We start from the raw sequence: 22,484 nt of genomic DNA, 5'->3' as shown, positions 1-22,484 counted from the left end.
AAGTGTATACTACATCTTTTTGAAAATACCAGATCTCTAGCAGATCTACTGGGGACCACCTGGAACCCCCTCAGGGACCACTGGTTGAAAACCACTGCTTTATACACCACTTCCCATCATCAACTCCCTTTTTATCTCTCTCTCTCTCTCTCTCTCTCTCTCTCTCTCTCTCTCTCCTTCCTCCCGGAGGAGGAGGAGGAGGAGGAGGCGCAGCGGCAGGAGCGTCGGGAGCTCCTGGTCGCCGTGCGCCTCCTACAGGCGGAGAAGAAGCAGCTGCAGGGAGAGCAGAGACGGCTGACCAGGGAGAGAGAGCAGGAGAGAGAGACCTGCACTCTGCTCAGGACCCACAACCAGGTGAGAGAGAGAGAGAGAGAGACCTGCACTCTGCTCAGGACCCACAACCAGGTGAGAGAGAGAGAGAGAGAGACCTGCACTCTGCTCAGGACCCACAACCAGGTGAGAGAGAGAGAGAGAGAGAGAGAGAGAGAGCGAGAGAGAGACCTGCACTCTGCTCAGGACCCACAACCAGGTGAGAGAGAGAGAGAGAGAGAGAGAGAGAGAGAGAGAGAGAGAGAGAGAGAGAGACCTGCACTCTGCTCAGGACCCACAACCAGGTGAGAGAGAGAGAGAGAGAGAGAGAGAGAGAGAGAGAGACCTGCACTCTGCTGAGGACCCACAACCAGGTGAGAGAGAGAGAGAGAGAGAGAGAGAGAGAGAGAGACCTGCACTCTGCTGAGGACCCACAACCAGGTGAGAGAGAGAGAGAGAGAGAGAGAGAGAGAGAGAGAGAGAGAGAGAGAGACCTGCACTCTGCTCAGGACCCACAACCAGGTGAGAGAGAGAGAGAGAGAGAGAGAGAGAGAGAGAGAGAGAGAGAGAGAGAGAGAGAGAGAGAGAGAGAGAGAGACCTGCACTCTGCTCAGGACCCACAACCAGGTGAGAGAGAGAGAGAGAGAGAGAGAGAGAGAGAGACCTGCACTCTGCTGAGGACCCACAACCAGGTGAGAGAGAGAGAGAGAGAGAGAGAGAGAGAGAGAGAGAGAGCAGGAGAGAGAGACCTGCACTCTGTTCAGGACCCACAACCAGGTGAGAGAGAGAGAGAGAGAGAGAGAGAGAGAGAGAGAGAGAGACCTGCACTCTGCTGAGGACCCACAACCAGGTGAGAGAGAGAGAGAGAGAGAGAGAGAGACCCACAGTGTGTTGATTTGGTCGACTAAATAAAAGGCCTATTCATATACTCCAGTTTGAGGTCATACGGGGTTAGTAAAAACAGAGATGTGTTTGAGTATATGAATATAGGCCTTTAAACTATGACGAAGAATGTTCGTCGACTATACCTTTTTTCACTGAGGAAAACTGAATAAGTACTATAACCTATATGATGACTAAAACTATGACTAAATATATTGGACATTTGGGCAACAAATAAAAAAAACTAGACTAAAATGTTAAGGAGGGATTGAATACAAAAATTTATTTTGGCGGGCCTTGATGGTGTCAAAATGGCAGATTTTACACTTGGTTGCATGCCGAAAATAGCCGATCTACAAGCGCTCAATGCGTCGCACTGCGACACGTTGTGAGCTTGTAGATCTGCCATCTTCAGAGCGCAACCAAACATAAAAGTACGTCTTTTAATTCTATTGGATCTCTTCTCCAGTAGTCCCTCCCTATGACATATTAGTCTAGTCTGTATTTGTTGACTAAAATTGTCGTTTCCATTTAGTTTTCGTCAGCGAAAGAAGGTATAGTCGACGAACATTTTCCATCGCGACCTTAGTATAGACGAACTCTACACTTGCTCTGCAGACACACCAAGTTAGAAAGAGAACACAGACTTGTGTCTCCGTAGATGCATGAGTAGGTAGACACACAGATACTAATCTGTGTGTGTGTGTGTGTGTGTGTGTGTGTGTGTGCGTGCGTGCGCGCACTTTAGACAGACAGTCTCTGCTTGGTCTTGTGCGCGGAGACGGTTTCTCTCCATTGATCACAGGTGTGTGTGGAACATCAAAGGCCTCAATTGATTGAGGGAAAAACTGTGTCCGTATTTGAGCGGCACGCACACAAAAGTCCCAAAGCCACGACATGCGTGCGTGCGCGCGTGTCCTGCATGCGTGCATGTGCCAGTTTCCCTCTCTCTCTCTCTCTCTCTCTCTCTCTCTCTTTTAACGACCTGAGTCAGTCGACCAGAACGCATTTCGGGGGCACAGCTTCTCGGGGGCATCTGGCGTCAGGGACGATGCCATCGCGACCACACAGTGAACAAACATGACGTCAAGACCACACACACACACACACACACACACACACACACACACACACACACACACACACACACACACACACACACACACACACACACACACACACACACACACACACACACACACACACACACACACACACACACACACACACACACACACAAAATGCCTTCTTCCCCTTCAATCTCCGGCTTGCATTCAGGTTCGACACCACAAGGGCATTCTAACATGCCATTCGCACGCAGTCGCACACACACACACACACACACACAAACACACACATTATGCCACCCGCTTGCAAAGCCTTTTAGTGTGCGTGTGGAATGAGAGGAGAGTAGTCCGCAAAACCGCCTGAGTGAAAAACAGGGGCGCTGCCCAAGTTAAGGGACAAACTCCACACACCACTCAGTCACGCGATTCGGCGTCTTCCGTTTTCTGTCCAGCTTTATGTCTGCCTCTCTCTGTCTTTTCTCACGCGCTCACTATTATCTTCCCCTGCCTGTCTCGTTCATCTCTCTCTCTCTCTCTCTCTCTCTACTCTCCTTTTTGTTCTCACTCATTTTTCTGTTTTGTCTTTTTTCTGTCTCTGTCTCTGTCTCTCTCTGGTTGACTCCCCAAAGCACTGCTCCGGTCGGTCTCCCCGCGCATGAGTCAGGCTTCAGAATTGGGGTATCTTTACGAGTTTGGCTCACTTAGCAAGCAGCGCATTACTCACACGGCCAGGAAAATATACTCTCAAGTTGGTGAAACTCAGAGGGGAGAGGAGAGGAGAGGAGAGGAGAGGAGAGGAGAGGAGAGGAGAGGAGAGGAGAGGAGAGGAGAGGAGAGGAGAGGAGAGGAGAGGAGAGGAGAGGAGAGGAGAGGAGAGGAGAGGAGAGGAGTCAGTGGTGGAAAGCAACTAAGTACATTTATTAAGTAAAATTTTGAGGTATTTTTGCTTTACTTGAGTACGTCACATGTTCAGTATTTTTAGCTTCTATACACGCCACAGCATTTCAGAGGCAAATATTGTACTTTTACTCCACTACGTTTTTTTTACAACTTTAGTTACTATAGTTAACTTTGTAGATTTAGAATATTATTACAAAACATACTTCATGTATATATATATATTTCGGCCATTTGAAAATAGCCCGATCTACAAGCTCACAATGGGTCGCCACGCAAGCTTATAGATCTGCTATTTTCTAAAGATTTTCATCGCATTTGAAAACTTGACATTCTGCATAACGAGTATACGTTCACACTTTTGGTACATTTTGAAGTAAAATGTTGAATTCCGGATTGTTATACTTGTAAACGAGTAGAAAGGGAGTCTACCAACGCGCCTCAAGCCTGAAACGGCTGATCCGGTGCTTCACAGGTGCAGGGACATCAAAGTTGCATAAGGAGAAGAGACTGGAGCAGCACGGACATTTAGAGCCTTTTATTTAGGTGCTGAGTATACAAAACGACTAACGTTTCGACCTTGCGGTCTTCATCAGAGTCATGAGTATTTCTACATTGCAGTATTGACGCTTTTACTTAAGCAAAACATTTGAGTATACTTTTTCCACCACTGTGTGTGAATGAGAGAGAGAGTGTGTGTGTGAGAGAGAGAGAGAGAGAGAGAGAGAGAGAGAGAGAGAGAGAGAGAGAGAGAGAGAGAGAGGAAGGATAGGCAGTGAAGCAAGCCAGCAGTGTTTGTTCCAGGACAGTCCCAGTCTCATAGTGCCCCCTGGTGGTGGAAGTCTCTACATGTATCAGGCTATAGAGAGTATAAGAGTGGGGCTGCTTCCAGTTAGTCCTCTGCTCCTTTTTTTTTTTCTCCTTTCTTTTTTTTTTTTACGAAGGACAAAATCGCCATAAATTACATCGTAACACACGCTGTTATTAGCGTCCTGCATCTCATTCAACAGGCGTGCCCGTCCCAGATATACGACGTATCCGTGTGTGTGTGTGTGTCCATGTGTCTGTGTCCGTGTGTGTCCGTGTGTGTGTCCGTGTGTGTGCCCGTGTGTGTGTGCGTGCGCGCGCGCGCCAGCATGGCTTTTGCGGGGAGCAAAGCGTCGTAGGTGCGACCGCTCGTGGCCCCCGTTGATGAAAATATCCTTTCAGTTTTTTTTTTTACATGAAAACATAAGTACATATTTTGCGGCTGCTAATTTTACGACTACACTTTTTATAAGGTCTTTATGCACTGCTAAAGTGCTTCCCAAATGCCAGCAGTAAAAAACAAGAAGAAAATCATACAGTCATCTACGCACAGCCAAGCCCAGAGGGAGACCAGGCGTGCGTGCGTGCGTGCGTACTGTACAGACAGAATGTGTGCGTACGCATGTGCATGATGTGTTTGGGTGACATGCAGGTTGATATACTGTGCTCTCCATGTCTGTTTTAGTTTGATGGGTGTGCTATATATCTGTCTGCATGCAATGTGTCCTTGAGATTCTATCGCTGTGAAGTGTGTGCGTGTGCGTGTGTGTGCGTGTGTGTGTGTGTGTGTGAGCGTGTGTGTGTGTGTGTAGGCGTGTTGTTCTGCCACAGCACATGTTACTGACGTGTAATTTAGTGTTCTCTGCTCATAATCAGTATAGCAAGTTCTAACAAGGCCTCACATGAGGCAGACGAAACCACGTTGGAAATGGATTTATTTTTTGGAGGGGGCACGGTGGCACAGTCGGTTAGCCTGCATATGCCCCGAGTGGTATATTAGTATCGCAACACGAGGCTAACAGTCGGTAGCGATGTCACCTCAGAGTCCCAGCTAGAAGGTCCTGGGTTCGATTCCCGCTGGGGACGCTGTCACGCTGTGTGGCCGTGTTCTCTCCCCCGCGTCATCAGTGCCCATTATACCCATTATACAAAAGGGCCTTTCTGTGTGGAGTTTGCATGTTCTCCTCCGTGTCCCCTATAGGGTAGGTATACCCTCACAAAAAAACATGCCGTAATCCTGGTCTCTAAACTCCCTCCCCCTGGCCAGCCGGGGGGCACCTGACGGAAGGGGAAAGGAACTGGTCGGAATGACGTGTCCCTTCAAACACGTCCAACCGGGAAAACTAGAGAATGTATAGAAGGATTGTTATTTTGATCAACGTGTGCCCGTTATCTCTCGGTCAACAACATGAACAGTGACAGCTGTGTGCGTTCCCCATCCAAAATTAAGACTTTATTAACACCACAAGACCTGGAAAAACGTATCCACGCTTTTGTAATATTTTGTAATATTTTGTAATTATTTGTTTACAACATTGAGTCGCTCCTCTATATACCGCCTCCAACTTGTGCAGAATGCGGCTGCCAGAGTGTTAACCAATACACAAAGGAGGTCACACATTGTGTGCTTGCGGCCTTGCATTGGCTACCAATCGACTCCAGAATTCAATTTAAAATGTTATTAATTACTTATAAATCTCTTCATGGGCTGGGTCCAATTTATTTAAGTGAACTGGTGCACCCCAAGGTGAATATGAGACAACTTAGGTCTTCAGACAAAGGTCTTCTCATTATCCCCGCCACTAAGCTGCGAACCAAAGGAGATCGAGCTTACGAATTTGTTGCACCTACGCTGTGGAATGATTTACCACTCTGCTTGAGAAACGCTGTGTCTGTTGGCATCTTTAAGAAGCTACTGAAAACGCATTTGTACCGCAAACATTTTGGCTTGCTCCAGTGATTTCTATGTACTGTTCTATCTTATCTATTTCTAGGTACTGTCTTTGCTGCTCTGTTTCTTATTTCATTGTTGGTTTATTTTTTGATTGCGATGTTCTTGTTTTATTCCTTTTATTTTATTGTACAGCACCTTGTAACAACTGTTGGCGCTCTATAAATAAAATGACCTTACCATCCCTCCATGTGCAGGAGCTGCTGCGCTCCTCCCAGGGGCTGTCGGAGGAGCGGGAGGAGGCCCGGAGGAGGCTGACGGAGGCCACGGACCGCCTGAGGCAGCTGGAGGAGGACCTGCTGGGAGTCACCCAGAGAGGCCTGCAGAAAGAGACCGAGTTGGACCGGTGAGTAGAGAACTGAACACAGTGCAGAAAGAGACCGAGTTGGACCGGTGAGTAGAGAACTGAACACAGTGCAGAAAGAGACCCAGTTGGACCGGTGAGTAGAGAACTGAACACAGTGCAGAAAGAGACCGAGTTGGACCGGTGAGTAGAGAACTGAACACAGTGCAGAAAGAGACCCAGTTGGACCGGTCAGTAGAGAACTGAACACAGTGCAGAAAGAGACCGAGTTGGACCGGTCAGTAGAGAACTGAACACAGTGCAGAAAGAGACCGAGTTGGACCGGTGAGTAGAGAACTGAACACAGTGCAGAAAGAGACCCAGTTGGACCGATGAGTAGAGAATTGAACACAATGCAGAAAGAGACCCAGTTGGACCGATGAGTAGAGAACTGAACACAATGCAGAAAGAGACCCAGTTGGACCGGTGAGTAGAGAACTGAACACAGTGCAGAAAGAGACCCAGTTGGACCGGTCAGTAGAGAACTGAACACAGTGCAGAAAGAGACCCAGTTGGACCGGTCAGTAGAGAACTGAACACAGTGCAGAAAGAGACCCAGTTGGACCGGTCAGTAGAGAACTGAACACAGAGACTGAGTTGGACCGGTCAGTAGAGAACTGGTGTTGATTTCGTTGACTAAGACTATGGCGAAAAATGTTTGTCAAGTGCCGTTTTACACTGAGGAAAGCTGAATGAAAACGAAATATAAACTGAGCCACGATGACTAAAACTATGACTAAATATACTGACAATTTCGTCTCAAAAGTAAAAACTACACTAAAATGTTAGGCAGGGACTAGTGGAGACGTAGCCTGGGCACCATTCCATTTCGGGTTCATGAACCGGTCGGGAGCGGATGATATCGCTATTCGCTACGTCATGTTGTAGTATTGTTTTGTAGTCAGCAATCTTCCGGAACTTCCTTTTCCCTCATACCGATTTTTCTCAATAAAAGCTACAGGCTACGAGAGCTTTTATTGTTATTCTTCCGGATTGAGGGAAAAGGAAGTTCCGTTTGATTGTTCCTGCCTGATGACTACAACAAAACAATACTACAACTTGACGTAGCGATATCATCCGCTCCCGACGGGATCATACAGCACTTTTGGAACAGCGACTATAGGCTTTCCTCCGAGGTGGAAAAGCCTGGTGAGGCGAGGTTAGTGGAGAAGAGATCCAGTAGAATTAAGTTATTTCATGTTTGGTTGCATGCTGAAAATAGCAGCATGTGGCACCTGGAGCCAACTATACTGTGGCTTTAAACAGACAACATCAGGCCCAGGCCGTAGCGTAACGGTCTGGGCACCGGACTGGTAATCCAGTCGCAGTGTGCCGCGGGTTCGACTCCCGGACCCGACACGGCCTTTACTGCATGTCATCCCCCCATCTCTCTCCCGTTTCCTGTCAGCCTACTGTCTGTCCCTTCAAAAATCAATAAAAGGCGTAAGCCGCAAAAAAATATCTTAAAAAAAAAAAAAAAAAAAAAAAAAAAACAGACAACATCAAAGTGACTTAAACCTCTCTTAAAGTCTTGCTCTTGTAGCAAAAACACAAGAGCAATTAGACGAATTGGACAGTCAACCAGTGCTGCACGATTCTTGCTCAAAATGTAGATCTGATATTGCATACTGTATAGGTGTCTGAATCCCGATCCTCGTTTTGATACATTTTTGCAGCACTATAGTCCCGATCCACAGTTTTGGAGCCACTGAAATCAACTATTCGCAGTGGTTCTCAACCAGTGGTCCGGGGGCCACCAGTGGTCCTTGAGGGGGGTTCGTTTCTAAAGAGAGATCAGACTAATTAGTGCGAGGTAGTCAGTGATGTAAATGGGTTTTCAATTAAATGAGTCCCGGGATGCAGGGATGGTCTTTTAGATGAGTCCCAAGCACATTTTATGAGTCCCACTTCAGCGATGTTATAGGAGTCATATTTTGGAAGGCGGGGCTTTTCAGAGTAAAATCTGCCGACCCTCGCCTTAGCGCCTTTATTCTTAAAATGCCCCGGCAAAAGTATAGTGTTAATAAACAAATGTGCTCGGCGGTGGTTGTGTTTCTGTCAGTCTGCGAGACCGCCTGAAGGCTCTGACGGCAGAGAGGGACATCCTGGAGAGCCACGTGAAGAACGAGAAGGACGAGCGTGACCTCTACAAGGTGAGACCCATGCACACACTGGTGGCTAAAAAACGGAGGTAGCTGGAGCTCTGTGTGTGTGTGTGTGTGTGTGTGTGCGACTGTACGTGTGTGTGTGTGTGTGCGTGCAGCCGTGCACTTTGTATCTGCCTGTTTGCCGTTTTTAATCTTTGCTTCTGGGGGGGGGGGGGGGGGTCCCTGGAATGGGTGTCGGTGGCCAATTACATACATTTTGTTTTGGTGAAATAGAACCACTTTTGGGGTTTTTCAGAAAACAATGGGCGTTAAACATGATTCAAAAGAAGAGAGACCTGCTTAATGAGACGTTAGCTGCTTTTCGTGTCGGCAAAGGGGAAAACACGGTGAGCCTTAATCGTGGGAACCTACAGCTGGATACGAGCGTCACTTCAGAGACCAGCTCAGTAGCCTTGTGGTTAGAGTGTCCGCCCTGAGACTGGGAGGTTGGGGTTCAATCCCCGGCCGGGTCATACCAAAGACTGTAAAAATGGGACCCAATGCCTCCCTGCTTGACACTTAGCATCAAGGGTTGGATTGGGGGGTAAGTCCCTGCGACATATACTAGCGTCATGTCCAGGGTCAAGCTGCCTCACGCTACAGAAACAGGAGATAGACTCCTGCCCCTATGGGCCTCATGGCTCGGCAAGGCTACTTACTTTACTTTTACTGTACACTTTTGAGGTATTTGCACTTTACTTGAGTATTTCCAATTTCCAATACTTTTACTTCGACTCCACTACATCTCAGAGCCAAAAAGTTTACTTTTACTCCACTACAATTATTTGAAAACTTTAGTTACTAGTTACTTTGGAGATTAAATGTTCTATTAGAAAACATACATTAAAACCACATCAACCCCATATACATTTCCGGCCATTTGAAAATAGCCGATCTATTTGAGTACTTTTTCCCCACCATGCACTGCGCAGAATGAACACACACTTGTAAGTGGCTGAAGAGCTCTAATGAATGATATTTTCCCCCTCATTTCCCCGTTCTGCATGGGTCTACCCTTTTCCCGGTAAATGTATTCTGAGATTTACCGTTCTGTTGGGGAATCTGTCGACATTTCCCGCTTTCCTGTAACATTATGTTCTCCGTCTCTATTTGTATGTCTGACTGCCTTTCTTTTTTTCCCGTCTTTTTTTATTTCTCTCCTATACGCAAAGGAAAAAAAAGGAAAGGTACTATGTTTACCCAGGGTAACTGGACTAAGCTCAAGAACTTGTTTACAGCCAGGCCCTGCTCATAGAACATTTCATGGTAGAGGTTCAATGCCTTGTCCAAGGGCACTTCAGCGGTGGTAATTTTAACGTGCCAGTCCGGGGATACGAACTAGCGACCTTCCGATATCAAGACCGCTCCGCAAACCGTTCGGCCACTGCTGCCTCGTCTCCTTCCTCTTCGTACACGTCTGTTTTAGTGTGCGTTCGTGTGTGTGCGCGCACGCGTGTATGTATGCCCAAACATGATATGTAATTGGCCGCCGACCCCCTATCTGAAAATATGTTGTTCACAGAAGCAAAGATATTAAAAAAAAAAGTTTGCCGTGAAAGCATATAACATTCAAGGATTTGCGCCACGTTTTCACGATATCTACAAGCAAGATCTGCAATTTATCAACAGCTTAAAGTTCAAAATGTGTTGTGTGTGTGTGCATGCGTGCGTGCATGCATGCAGGCCCACCTGCGCAGCTCGGAGCTTGAGAACACCAAGCTGAGCGCGGAGCTGCAGATGCTCAAGGCGGTGGAGCTGAACCGCGAGGTGACCATTGCGCAGTTCCAGGAGGAGATGGACCGGCTGCGCGGCTGCGTCTCGCAGAGGGACAGCCTGGAGAAAGAGCTGCTGCACTACAAGAAAGACAAGGTGAGAGGAGGGGAGGAGGAGAAAGAGGTGGAAGTTCAAGGTTAGCTTTATTGTCCCTTGCAGGAAATTGGTTTGCAGCCAGATCATAGTAAAAATACACACAAAATACACACAACAACAACATTCAATACAGGACTAAGAACAGGGCACTGGAGACAGAGAATTCATGACATACAGTAGTAGCAAAGTCAGCAAAAGTGCATTAGTGGGCAGTATGTGCAAAAGGGCAAGAATAAAGTGCTATTTGCTGTTCAGCAGTTGAATAGCTGCTGGGACAAAGGATAGTTACCCCTATATCTCTGCTGTCGGGGAGAAACCATATATATTTTTTGAAACAAAGCAATACTGCCTCATCAAAGTTGGTGTTGTGAGACTTTATAATACCCCTCTCGTCAATGACTTGGATTAGAGGGGGAGAGGTGGTGGAATTAGTAGGGATTGGTCCGATTAATCAATTAATCGATAATCGTTTTTTTACCAGCTGCAAGCTGGTCAATATTAGCTTGCCATAGTTCCAACTGGGTAGTACACACTGGAGATCATTTTCTGCTACTGGTTGCCAAGCCTGCATATTTCCAGCCTAACGTGGATTCATTCACAGTTGCTTGCCTGGTTTGGTTTTTGGAGGCTGCTTAGCTTATTTCTGTCACTACAGTTGCCACCACTGGTGACAACCCATAACATCCCATCGTCTGCATGGCATGGCTAGTCGAGCAGTTCTGATTGGCTGCCTCGTCTCCAGCCATGTTGCCTCAGAATTCTTTAGGGTCACTAATTTGAGCATAACAGCGGAGTGCAGCTAAAAAGTGGCATAACGTCAGCAGCAGACCCACAGATAATAATAATGCAGCTGGTAATTCATTGATTTAATCAATTTGGGCTTGTTTTTAAATATTTTGTAAAAGCAATATTGTCAACCAAACAGGACAGGGCTATAAGGCCTACCTAAGTGTGGCTGAGTAGCTGCATGACTGAGAAGAGTGTGAGTGACTGAGTGTGAGTGGAGATTGACTCCAATCAAGATACAGGTTTGGAGGATTTAGCAGGTGTTGGGAATTAACCTAATCAGGCCTATAGGCTGGGGTTGCTATGGTGACCAATTGGCTCAACACTGGTCCAGGGACCACCACCAGTGGTCCTTGAGGGGTTTCCAGGTGGTCCTCATCCAAAAGATGGAGTTAGTAACCAAATGGACCCTTAACTATAATAATAATAATAACAATAATAAGTTAATATTATTGTTAATCATCTACATCAGGGGTTCCCAAACACTTTTGGCTTAGGTACCCCTAAAAACGATTAATCGATTAATCGTTAACAAACACCTCTCTCAACAACCCCCCCCCCCCCCCCCTCTCTCACTCTCCTCCCTCGACACACACACACACACACACATATAACAAGGCGGAGCTGGCGCACGTGCGCGAGCAGCTCCGGCGGACGGACGGCGAGCTCCAGGCATCCCGGCAGCAGGCGTCGCGGCTGGCCGCGGAGCTGCGCGAGACGGCGGCGGGCGCCCGCGACCGCGGCGTGGCCGAGCTGTACCGCGCGCGGCTGGAGGCCGACAGGCTGCGCGCCGGCCTGGCCGACGCCCAGGACGAGTGCCGGCGCATGGAGGGCCGGCTGGAGCGCGTCAGGAGCGCCAGCGCCGCTGCAGCAGCGACAACGACGACGCACAAGGAGGCGGTGAGTCGCCGCTGCATGGGACCGGGCCGGGCTGGTCTGCCGTCGTTTCATGATCATGTTATGATGTCATTAAATTATTACGATGTTGTGTTGTGATGTATTATGGTTGTTATACCATGAGGGCTGCTTCCCGGCTCAGAGGCAGGCGGGACTATACCAGTGGTGGAAAAGTACTCACAGTTTGCAACGGTAAAGGCAAAACGAGTACCATGACCCATTTAGGCCTTTTTTTTTAATGTTTTTTTTTCTTTCTGAAAAACCTCGTGTTTCTATATCTGTGGTTCTCAATATTTCATGTCAAGGACCCCCAAAAATATATGAAATTGGCCGCTGACCCTCATCTGAAAATGTGTTGTTTCAGGACCACCTCCCAGAAGCAAGATTTTAGTTAAAGACGTTCGCTCTGAAAGCTTTGCACATGTTTCATGATTTTTCAAAAAATAGCAGACCTACAAGCTCGTGGGCTTGTTGATCTGCTATTTTTTCAATAGCTAAATTATAACATAATGTTTAAAACACCAAAAGGGGTTCCCGGCCCCAAATGGGTTAATCTGAATCAGTGGTTTTCAACCCTTTCATATCAAGGCCCATTATTCATTCAGCATTTGAACCACGGACCACCATTTAGCCTCTCAGACACAAAACTAAACAATATTTTGTTATCATTGGATAACATTTTGTCCACAGTTCACGCTGTATTGACGTTGGCACCATTATGAGAGATAACAGGCAAACAATGATCAAAATATCAATCCTTCTACATAATATTATGAGGACACAAAGAGCGAGCCCTGCAATGACCATAACAAAGCCCTGACCCCTGACACTACGGGTCCATTTGGTTCCATTTAAGGGAACATTTGAGAACCCACTTAGTAGGCTGCTACTAGTTGAACTCCTAGGGCTGTATTTTGCGTGTCTTACTAAGTACCAGGTCTTATTACTTAACTAAGACCTGGAGGCGTGGTCAATGCTCTTTGGCCACTCAGAATAGCCAAATGGCATTGATCACGCCTCATGTCTTAAGTTAAGTATTACGACCTGGTACTTAAGACACGCAAAATACAGCCCATAGTGTCATATAGTAAATAATTGCCACACATATTCTGAAGAAAACCTGACATTCAGTAACAGTAACAAGTATCAAAATAAGAACATTGTAAGGTGTGTAAAATATCAAATAAAAAAACATTGCCACAGACAAGACCGAGTCTTTGTCACGGACACATTTTCGGACATATTGACGATAACGCCACGAGGGACGGACAACGCAACAAAGCCAACGTGCACTGGAGCGGCTCTAGCACCGCTCCAAAAATGTGAGTTACTTTATTCCACCACCACTGACCACCACCGCCTCCTCCTTCCTGTCACAGTGCAAGGGCAGGAGCAATTAGGACCCAATTGCAGACAGATAGGCGCAGGCAGATGAGCTTCAATGCAAGGGTTTTATTCCATAAAACCAACACAAGGAATACAAGGAACTTGAAGTACATAAATCAGGAATACACTAGGAGGCAAATCATGGATACATGAGGAGCTAAACACTACTGACATTAGGGGTAGATTTTGAAGGTGCGTTTTACCAATGGAAATACATAAATTGGCCTCGCTCTGCGCACATTCGTATTATGAAAGGCATATCGGCCCGTGTTGAACGCACTGGCCCGTGTTGAACGCACACACATTATGGCTTACCGCGTTCTGAATATTTTAGCATTGTGGGAGTGTCCATATGTTAATTATTTTAGCTTTGCGCAATTTGCTATTAAGCCCCTTGACCTAAAGACACTCAGCGCATAACGATTAGACGTGGGTCTGACCACCTCATAAACGCAACAAGCACTGTTTGATTTTACACTTGAGCGGCTCTGGGATGCTGGTAGAGTGTTGCCATGTCTGTTATTATAAGCGGCTTCTTTTTATGTAAAGTTGCTTGTAAATATTGGTAGTTGTACTATTTTGTGGTTGCTTTTCTTGTTTCTAAAGTGGTTATTTGGGCTTTTCTCCTAATGTTGTTTAAACCAGTGATCCTCACACAGCACATTCCATGTCAAGGATCCCCAGATGAATGCATTTGCCCAAACTAAGGACAGCTAATCCAAAAATTAAATAAAAAGATTACTTTTGAAAATAGCAGATCTATACCAGCTCACAATGCATCACATTCATTCATTAAAACTATGAACTCTGACTGCAGGGGGATATATAATGATCATTATAACAATGTGCAAGAACATATTTTAAAAGAAGGAAGAACTTTATATTTGTGGACAATCAAAATATGTTTTTTTATTTTAATGTGGTGTCATTCAAATTAATCTGGATATGGCAGACTCACTATTTAGAAAATAAAAACATGGCACTTCATTTAAAATAGGTTACAGACCCCTGTTATATGCGCTTATTTTTATAGACCTATTTACCTTGTTTTCTATGAGACATGGCAGTTTTGCGTCTTTTAAAAAAAAAATGTTGAGATTAGAAACGGCCATAATTCTTTCATTTCTCAACCTTAAAAATAAATAAAACATCTCCATAATCCGTGGAAATGTGCTTTCATATGCTGTATCACACCCATTCAAGTCTTCTTCAATAAAATGCTACGAGCGAACTCAGCGAAGACCATACCATCGGGGCCACAGCATTACGCAGCACTGCATTCAACTCATTCCTTCGTCGTGACTTGAATGAAATAAAATATAATAAACGTTATTTTACTGGTGTTTTTCAATAGAAACAAATAAAGAGCGTGTGTAGGCTTCTGTGTGCAAGTGCAAACAGTGCATATACATGCATGCACTAGGCTATATTTCTTCCGTGTCGGGATGGTGATTGAGCTCTTCAAGTTCACAGCCCGTTTGGTCTTTCATAAAAAAACGTTGATATTAGCCTATAAACACTCATGGTTCTCTCATTTCTCAACCGTTTTATAAATGTAAAAATCTCCATATTCCTTAGGAATCTTGCTTTCATTCGCTGTATGGTACATGGTTCTATCGTTATCGAATTAATTAATTACGCATGGATTTCCAATTTGCCAATATGCTGCTATCTACTCGCAATTCCATTCCGATCTGAAAGGTGGGTCTGTTCTTTTGAGGCATAAAGGTGACAGCATGCAGTGCAATAGGAATAATTAACCCAAATGTGACAAAGGCATGTCATGTCTTCTATGGTGCCAGCCTGAAGAAATGTCATACCACGATCCCCAAAGTGCGCATTCCGTATGTGACATCAGCTGACTGGTAAAGAGAATAGTACGACATGTTGATTGGGTACGTCTCAAACACGCCTTAAACACACCCATGACTAATTCAAGGCCGTTTTGCGCACTCGCGCACTCCGCGGGGTGTCAAAAGCGCTTCTTAACATGCCCAAAATTGCAATATGACATACTACACGCCCCCAGATCATAATACTGTAATTAGATTAGTAATATAGAAGTAAGTAAAATAGAAGTCCTAAATCGACCCCTAAGTGACGAACTAGCAAGGGAAATGAACAAACAGGGGAGTATAAATAGACACAGACTACTATACAAAATCAAGACAGGGATTGGCTGGGGGACTAAAGGCCTATTCATAGTCTGGATTTTCGGTGGTGAGGTGACCACCGCTCCGGTGGTGAGGTGACCACCGCTCCGGTGGTGAGGTGACCACCGCTCCGGTGGTGAGGTGACCACCGCTCCGGTGGTGAGGTGACCACCGCTCCGGTGGTGAGGTGACCACCGCTCCGGTGGTGAGGTGACCACCGGAGCTGAAATAACGTTGAGCGGTGGTGAGTAAAAACAGAGCGAGGGACTGGAGCGGTGGTGGTGGTTTGCTCTTCACCGCGGCGCGTGACGTCATGTTGTAGTTCGGTGGTCACCTCACCACCGAAAATCCAGACTATGTATGAGCCTTAAGAGGACACAGGTGGGAAAACAAAGACTGATCACAATACAGCTTAGACAAGGCAGGTACAGAACTACTACAGGGGCAGACAGGAGGGCACAAAACAATACTACAAAATAAAAGGTATACACAAGTTAAACATAACACGTCACGAACCGTGACACTTTTTCCACCACCACTGACCACCGCCTCCTCCTCCTTCCTTCCAGGCCGTGGGAACCAGCGGCGGCGACGGCGAGGGGGGGCCGGCGGGAGCGGGGGAGGAGGATGTGGTGGCGGCGGTTTCGGAGGCGGAGGCCGAGCTGCAGAGGGAGGTGGAGGAGCTGAAGCTCCGCCTCCACATGGCCGCCGAGCACTACAAGGAGAAGTACCGCGAGTGCCAGCGCCTCCGCCGGCAGGTGGCCAAGCTGTCCGGCTCCTCCTCCGAGACCACGCAGGTAAGGGGTATAGGACCAGATATCAAAGTATTATATAACCACCCTAAAACATGATCATCAGGTATTATTACAATATTAGGGGGAAGAACTGTGCATTATTTGTTGAAATCATGCTTTTATGTGGACACGCCCACCAGTTCCATTAAGTATGCCTGGTTTTGCTGGTTTGTGGTGATGGGTGGTGATCCACCTGAACTGAAGCCGCACCCACAGCTGTAGTTGTATGATAAAGGGGGAGGGGTTAGGGGAGGGGCTGATAGTGTGGTGTCACTATATTACTGTTTACTTCATTGGCCCGTTTGACTGTCAAGGGTTCAGCCTCCAGGAAGAAACCCTAAATACAAAGTGAATACACCATTGCACATAAAAACAACTCCAGGGTGTCTAATGAAGTACTGTCACCTCATAGACACATGAAAAACTAGAAAAATATAAGAACCTTATATAGTTTTTATTGTATTTTATGTAATCTATGTCTGACATTATTCTCTGCTTAGTGTAATTTGAGTTATGTTCAAATAAAGGGTATAGGCGCAATAAGCCTCGGCTTCTGCCTTCACCTTTTCGGTACCACTAGTTATTAGTGGATTTTAACCCATTCTGAACGGGAACCCATTTTGGTGTTAGCATCATGTTATGCTTTAAGCTATTGAAAAATAGCAGATCTAAAAGCTTGTAGGTCTGCTATTTTTGAAAAATCGAAGAACGACTGACATTTTTTTAGAATCTGATCTCAGGTCAGAATGGGTTAATCAGACCAGTGTGTGTCCTAGTGGAAACCTCGTATGAATCTGATCTCAGGTCAGAATGTATGTACGTCTGTACAGTATGTACTCCTTTTTTCCTTTTATGGACCGAAATAAAATCTATCTATCTATCTAAGTATCACTTGTGTGGGACGAGGGGACGGGTTAGCAACTTATCTGACCGTAGGCCTAATATTGCCTCTAATTGTGTTATTAAACCCCCTCTTATCTGGTGTCTCACATTGTGTTTTAAAATGCAAATTTTGGTCACACATCTTGCAGGAAAAGAGAGAGCTTTTACAACAGAAAAAGCCAACTATTAGGGGACTAACTATTGGCATTTGAACACTGATGCCTGCATGCCAGTCACAATGTGGGACAGGGTCTCAACTTGTGGGATGCCTGAAAAGTCTTGGAAATGAGTGAGTGTCCCACGCAAAGAGGGACATGTGGACCACCCTAGACCCCCCCCCCCCCCCCAAATACAAAAGGGCGGGCGCTCAGATTGGTGAACCAATATAATAATAATAATCTTTATTGTCCCAAAAGGATATTCATCTTCAACAACCACCACAAAACAACAAACAGAACAGAAAAACATTACACCGGGACAATACAAAAGCATGAGGTCCCCCCACTGTGTACAGAACCATCCTATCGGCGGGGCAGTTTGTTTAATGCCGCGATCGATGGCTGAGGGGACAAAGCTCCTATACTGAAACAAACCTTTTTCCCACGGCAAGGTTTCTGTATCTTTGTCCTGATGGCATGAGGTTGAAAAAGCGATACAGGGGATGATCAGCGTCACGTGATGTTGAAAGTGCTAGCCGTGTGATATGGCCTGATATTGTTCATATATTAGTCTGATAATCTTGGAAGCAATACGTGATAGTGGTTTAGTGTGGAATAGTTGTCTGGCTATACGCGAGACTATAGACAATGAATAAATTCATGTTATTTTTCTATTATTAGTCATTATTTTACACCCAAGGACTTTTATTCTGAAATGGTTGCGTTACAGGGATTGCTGTTGATTCATTGGCGGTGTTGTTGTTTTTGTCGCAGGAGTCAAAGAGGAACGCAGCCACTGAGACCATGCAGGAGACAATGATCCCCAGTCCAGAGTCTCCCACTGACGGTTAGCGCACGCACGCACGCACGCACGCATGCACACACACACACACACACACACACACACACACACACACACACACACACACACACACACACACACACACACACACACTCGGTGGGACATAGGTAAATGGTAGATAATTACCACCTCTGCTTTAACCCATTAAGACCTGAGGCTGATTCGACAATTAACGCCTTCTAAACCAGTATTTCTCACACTTTCAAGATTTTTCCAAAATGTTCAAAAATAGCAGATATACAGTGTACGAGCTGTGAGCTTGTATATGTGCTATTTTTGAAATCGTCAGCGTATAGGCAAACATCTAACACGACACAGATGCGATGCTTTCCACGTTTTAACGGGCAAAAAATGCAAACAAGATTAAAAACTAAAATGACCACGTGGGCAGCCATTAGACCACCTTACTACCCAGTAGATCTACTAGATCACAAACCCTCTGCAACCTATACTTTTAATCTGCTCTTAAACTGTGCTTATACAGAAAACATCTCCGCCACGGTTCTGCGAGGACGAGGAGCGACAATCACACCGCTGCTACTCGGCATCGGAGAACCCGGAGAGCCCGCGCACGCCACCGCCCACGCGCAATGCGACGCGATCCCCGCTGAGGCGCGGCGCACGAACCGACGCATCGGCGCCACAGAGGAGGAGGAGGAGGAGGAGGAGGAGGGGGAGAGGCGGGGCGAGGGAGACGATAAGGAGGGGGCCGAGGTGGAGGGGGAGGGGAGGGATAGCCCCCTGAGGATGACGAGCTGGGTGGAGGTGGAGAACGAGAGGCGGAGCGCCGAGGAGAACGAGGAGGAGGAGGAGGAGGAGGAGGTAGGGCTGTCACCATTATACGCTTTAAGTTGACGATTCACCCATTCCCCTGCTTTTGGCGTAGATCTACGTCTTATTAATATTAATCTGTAAGTAAGTAAGTTAATCTATAGTGGTTATGATCGATGGAGTCGTATAATACTACAGTACATCGGCACTGGGTTGCTGTATAAGTGATGGTGTAAACAGGAAGGGGCGCTGGGGTGCGCACGCTTATCCGACACGCCAAAGGTCTGTGTCGGAACTTAAAACCCATTCTGAACGGGAACCCATTTTGGTGTTAGCATCATGTCATGCTTTAGCTATTGAAAAATAGCAGATCTACAAGCTCGTAGCGAACGACTGACATTTTTAGAATCCGATCTCAGGTCAGAATGGGTTAATCAGACCAGTGTGTTGTCCAGTGGAAACCTCGTATGAATCTGATCTCAGGTCAGAATGGGTTAAAACCTGTAACCCAAAGGCGGCGGGCGCCATCTTGATCGGCGTGTGCATCCGCACCCCACTGTATCTGTTTCTTTCGATCGTTTATTTGACGGTCCATATTAACTAACGTATAGAGATGGTCGCTGTGATCCGTTGTGGTGTCCGAGCGAGGGACGGGTGTTCCGATCTGTCACAACACACACACTCCTAAGTAACATCCAGGTTGCATTTTTTGGCTCTTCAAAATAAGGGTTGCACGGGGGGGGGGGAAATCCTGGACGGCTACGATTGAATTAATTAATTGATCCTGGCGGGGGAATGCGTTGGTTAATTGTTACCCAAATAATTGAGATTGCAACGGTTTGATTGTGTTTTTGGCATTGGAAATTGGAACATAATGATTAGAAATAATATTTCTGTTTGGCTTTTAGGCTTTGTAATAAAAATGCACGCGGGCAGATAGGGGGGTTTTATCCCACGATTTTGCAACCCAGTGTCAATTATCTAATGTAATCCTAGGCGCTACACTTCCTCTGCCAACCTGGGGGGTGGGGGGGTAGTGGTCTGACCTCATGCTTCCTACTATGCATGAGGAGTCCAAGCTGTCCAGCTGAAACTTCTTTTCACCTGACAGGGGAGAGTTTCCCGGCCCCGGAGTCTCCAATGCAATGCTATGGAGAATGGTGGCAGGCTGGGTAATGGAGTCTCCAATGCAATGCTATGGAGAATGGTGGCAGGCTGGATAATGGAGTCTCCAATGCAATGCTATGGAGAATGGTGGCAGGCTGCGAGTGGCTGTGTTTTTCTTCCTGGTTGTCACTGGCTATTGTGGAATATTTTCCGACATTAGAACATTCGATCGCGCTATTTTAACCCATTTACTGTAGGCCTGACGTCGAAATTAAAAAAATATAAATCATGACAGTTTTCTGAAAAACCTATGTTTCTATGTCAGTGGTGCTAAACCTTTTTCATGAGCCCCATGTATTTGGTCGCCGACCCCCATCTGGAAATATGTTGTTCCGGGACTCCCCCAGAAGCAAAGATTTGAGTTTAAAAGCTCTGAAAGAATATTCAAAGATTTGCACCTATACAAGCTCGTGGCGCGCTATGAGCTTGTAGATCTGCTATTTCTCGGGTGTATGACTTTCATCCGACGGAGCATTGGTCCGAAAGACAACCTACCTCCTCCCTCACCCTAACCCTAACCTCCCCCGGGGCAGACACCTAAACCTAACCGCAACCCTCTCCCGACCCGCAGCGCACCTCGGAGCATTGCTCCTTCGGAGCAATGCTCTGTCGGATGATAGGACACCTCCCCTATTTCTCAATAGCTAAATTATAACATAATGTTTAAAACCCCAAAAGGGGTTCCCCGCCAAAAATGGGTTTGTGCAACGGAGCTACATTCACGTTTTGGGGACGATTCTTCAAAGGTTAGTGAAAAAAAAAACACTGGCAGTGAATGCAGTCTTTTTTAGAATAGCGGAAATAGCTGATCTATATACACGCTGGAAACTCGTAGATCGGCTATTCCTGCTTTTTTGCACCATTTTGTCCACATAATTGCAAACATCTCAAATAACTGCTTATTTAGACGATGACGTAAGTGATTGTGACAACCCTAGGAGGAGGAGGAGGAAGAGGAGAGCTCGGGGGAGGAGGAGGAGGAAGAGGAGGAGGACGAAGAAGAAGAAGAGGGGGTCAGCGCAGTGGAGGAAGGAAGGAGCGAGGAAGAGGAGGAGGAGGAGGTGGAGCAGACGACCACCACGACCACGTGCTGGGTGGTGGAGGAGGAGCTGGCGCAGATGGAGGAGAGGTGGCGGGAGCAGTGCGCCGTCAACGAGACGCTCAAGCGGCGGCTGGCCGACGAGGAGGAGCGCTTCAGAGTGAGTGCGGTAAAAACACAGTACATTCACATTTAAAAAATAGCAGACCTACAAGCTCGTAGCGCGCCACTCGGTGGCGCGCTATGAGCTTGTAGATCTGCTATTTTTCAATAGCTAAAGCAAGACATAATGTTTAAAACCCCAAAAGGAGGAGGGAGGAGCACATTCCACCACACGTTTGATTGATTGATTGAATGTTTTATTAGGCAACATAAATGCAAACAGCACAATGTACAAAAAAAGGATTTCACCGAAGAAAGACCTTTTGCGGCCTTGTTTCCATTCGGGTCCTATATCCACTCACACATGACATGAATAATAAGTTAACGCAGTAACAGTAAGTGATGTAACAATAATAATTTAAAGCAACATATACATTTCCTCTACACATGAAATATACAGTATGCACAGGTTCGGGGCCGAAGGTTAATCGGAAGGGGATTATTCGCACAAAGATGGCTGGGGCGATCACCTCCTCTCCCTTTCAGTCTGACAGGGGTTGACACTATAAGGTCTCAGAGGCCCGCCGTCGTGGCAAAGTACAAGTCATGTTCGACTTGCCCAAAGGTCATGCCCTCTTGCCCCCCGAAAGGTAAATCATCCATTATAAAAGGATAGGTAACTTATAGGCCTGACCTCGAAATTAAAAGAAGAAATCTTCTAAATCCTCCAGTTTTCTGAAATAAATATTTCAAAAATAGCAGATCTACAAGCTCATAGCGCGCCACTATGAGCTTGTAGATCTGCTATTTTTCAATAGCTAAATTATAACATAATGTTTAAAACACCAAAAGGGGTTCCCGGCCAAAAATGGGTTATTAACTTATTCTTTTTTTTTCTTCATTTTTTACTTTCTGGGGCTGTGCGAAATAAAAGAAATACCAATGCATAGCTTATTATTTATTTTTATTTTGAACAGGGAAAAGAGCACATTATCAGGTAAACAGTGTTCTTATCTTATACATTCCACAGACCCAGAAGACAGAGCGTTCTGGTCACGTCCAGGCGTTTATAGACAGATATCTCGTGTTGTTTTTATAGACGGTTGTTGTCCGCTCTCAAACGAGCACTTGCCCCGGGCGGTCGTGGCAACCTGAATGCAAACTAAACCCTGTTGACCGGCTATTTTCACTTAGTTTGGGTCCCGGCCGGGGCAA

At 46.2% G+C, this 22,484-nt stretch overlaps 1 protein-coding gene across 1 annotated transcript in view; it reads left to right on the top strand.

The window, feature by feature from the left end:
* LOC310861530 (tax1-binding protein 1 homolog A-like) overlaps positions 1-22,484 on the top strand; it is a gene marked incomplete at its 3' end in the record, with an annotated part of 54,990 nt that overhangs the window by 15,832 nt on the left and 16,674 nt on the right. Inside the window, exons 5-13 of the mRNA XM_083769013.1 lie at positions 205-354; positions 6,111-6,259; positions 8,319-8,409; positions 10,087-10,272; positions 11,677-11,958; positions 16,064-16,291; positions 18,106-18,175; positions 18,675-19,012; positions 21,118-21,327. Of these exons, the coding sequence (XP_083625139.1) occupies positions 205-354; positions 6,111-6,259; positions 8,319-8,409; positions 10,087-10,272; positions 11,677-11,958; positions 16,064-16,291; positions 18,106-18,175; positions 18,675-19,012; positions 21,118-21,327 (1,704 nt within the window). The remainder of the gene's footprint in view (positions 1-204; positions 355-6,110; positions 6,260-8,318; positions 8,410-10,086; positions 10,273-11,676; positions 11,959-16,063; positions 16,292-18,105; positions 18,176-18,674; positions 19,013-21,117; positions 21,328-22,484) is intronic.

This window comes from Protomyctophum parallelum, assembly GCF_964188405.1.
Source record: "Protomyctophum parallelum genome assembly, chromosome: 1".
Classification (NCBI taxonomy): Eukaryota; Metazoa; Chordata; class Actinopteri; order Myctophiformes; family Myctophidae; genus Protomyctophum; species Protomyctophum parallelum.
This window is presented reverse-complemented; position numbering and strand designations above follow the sequence as displayed.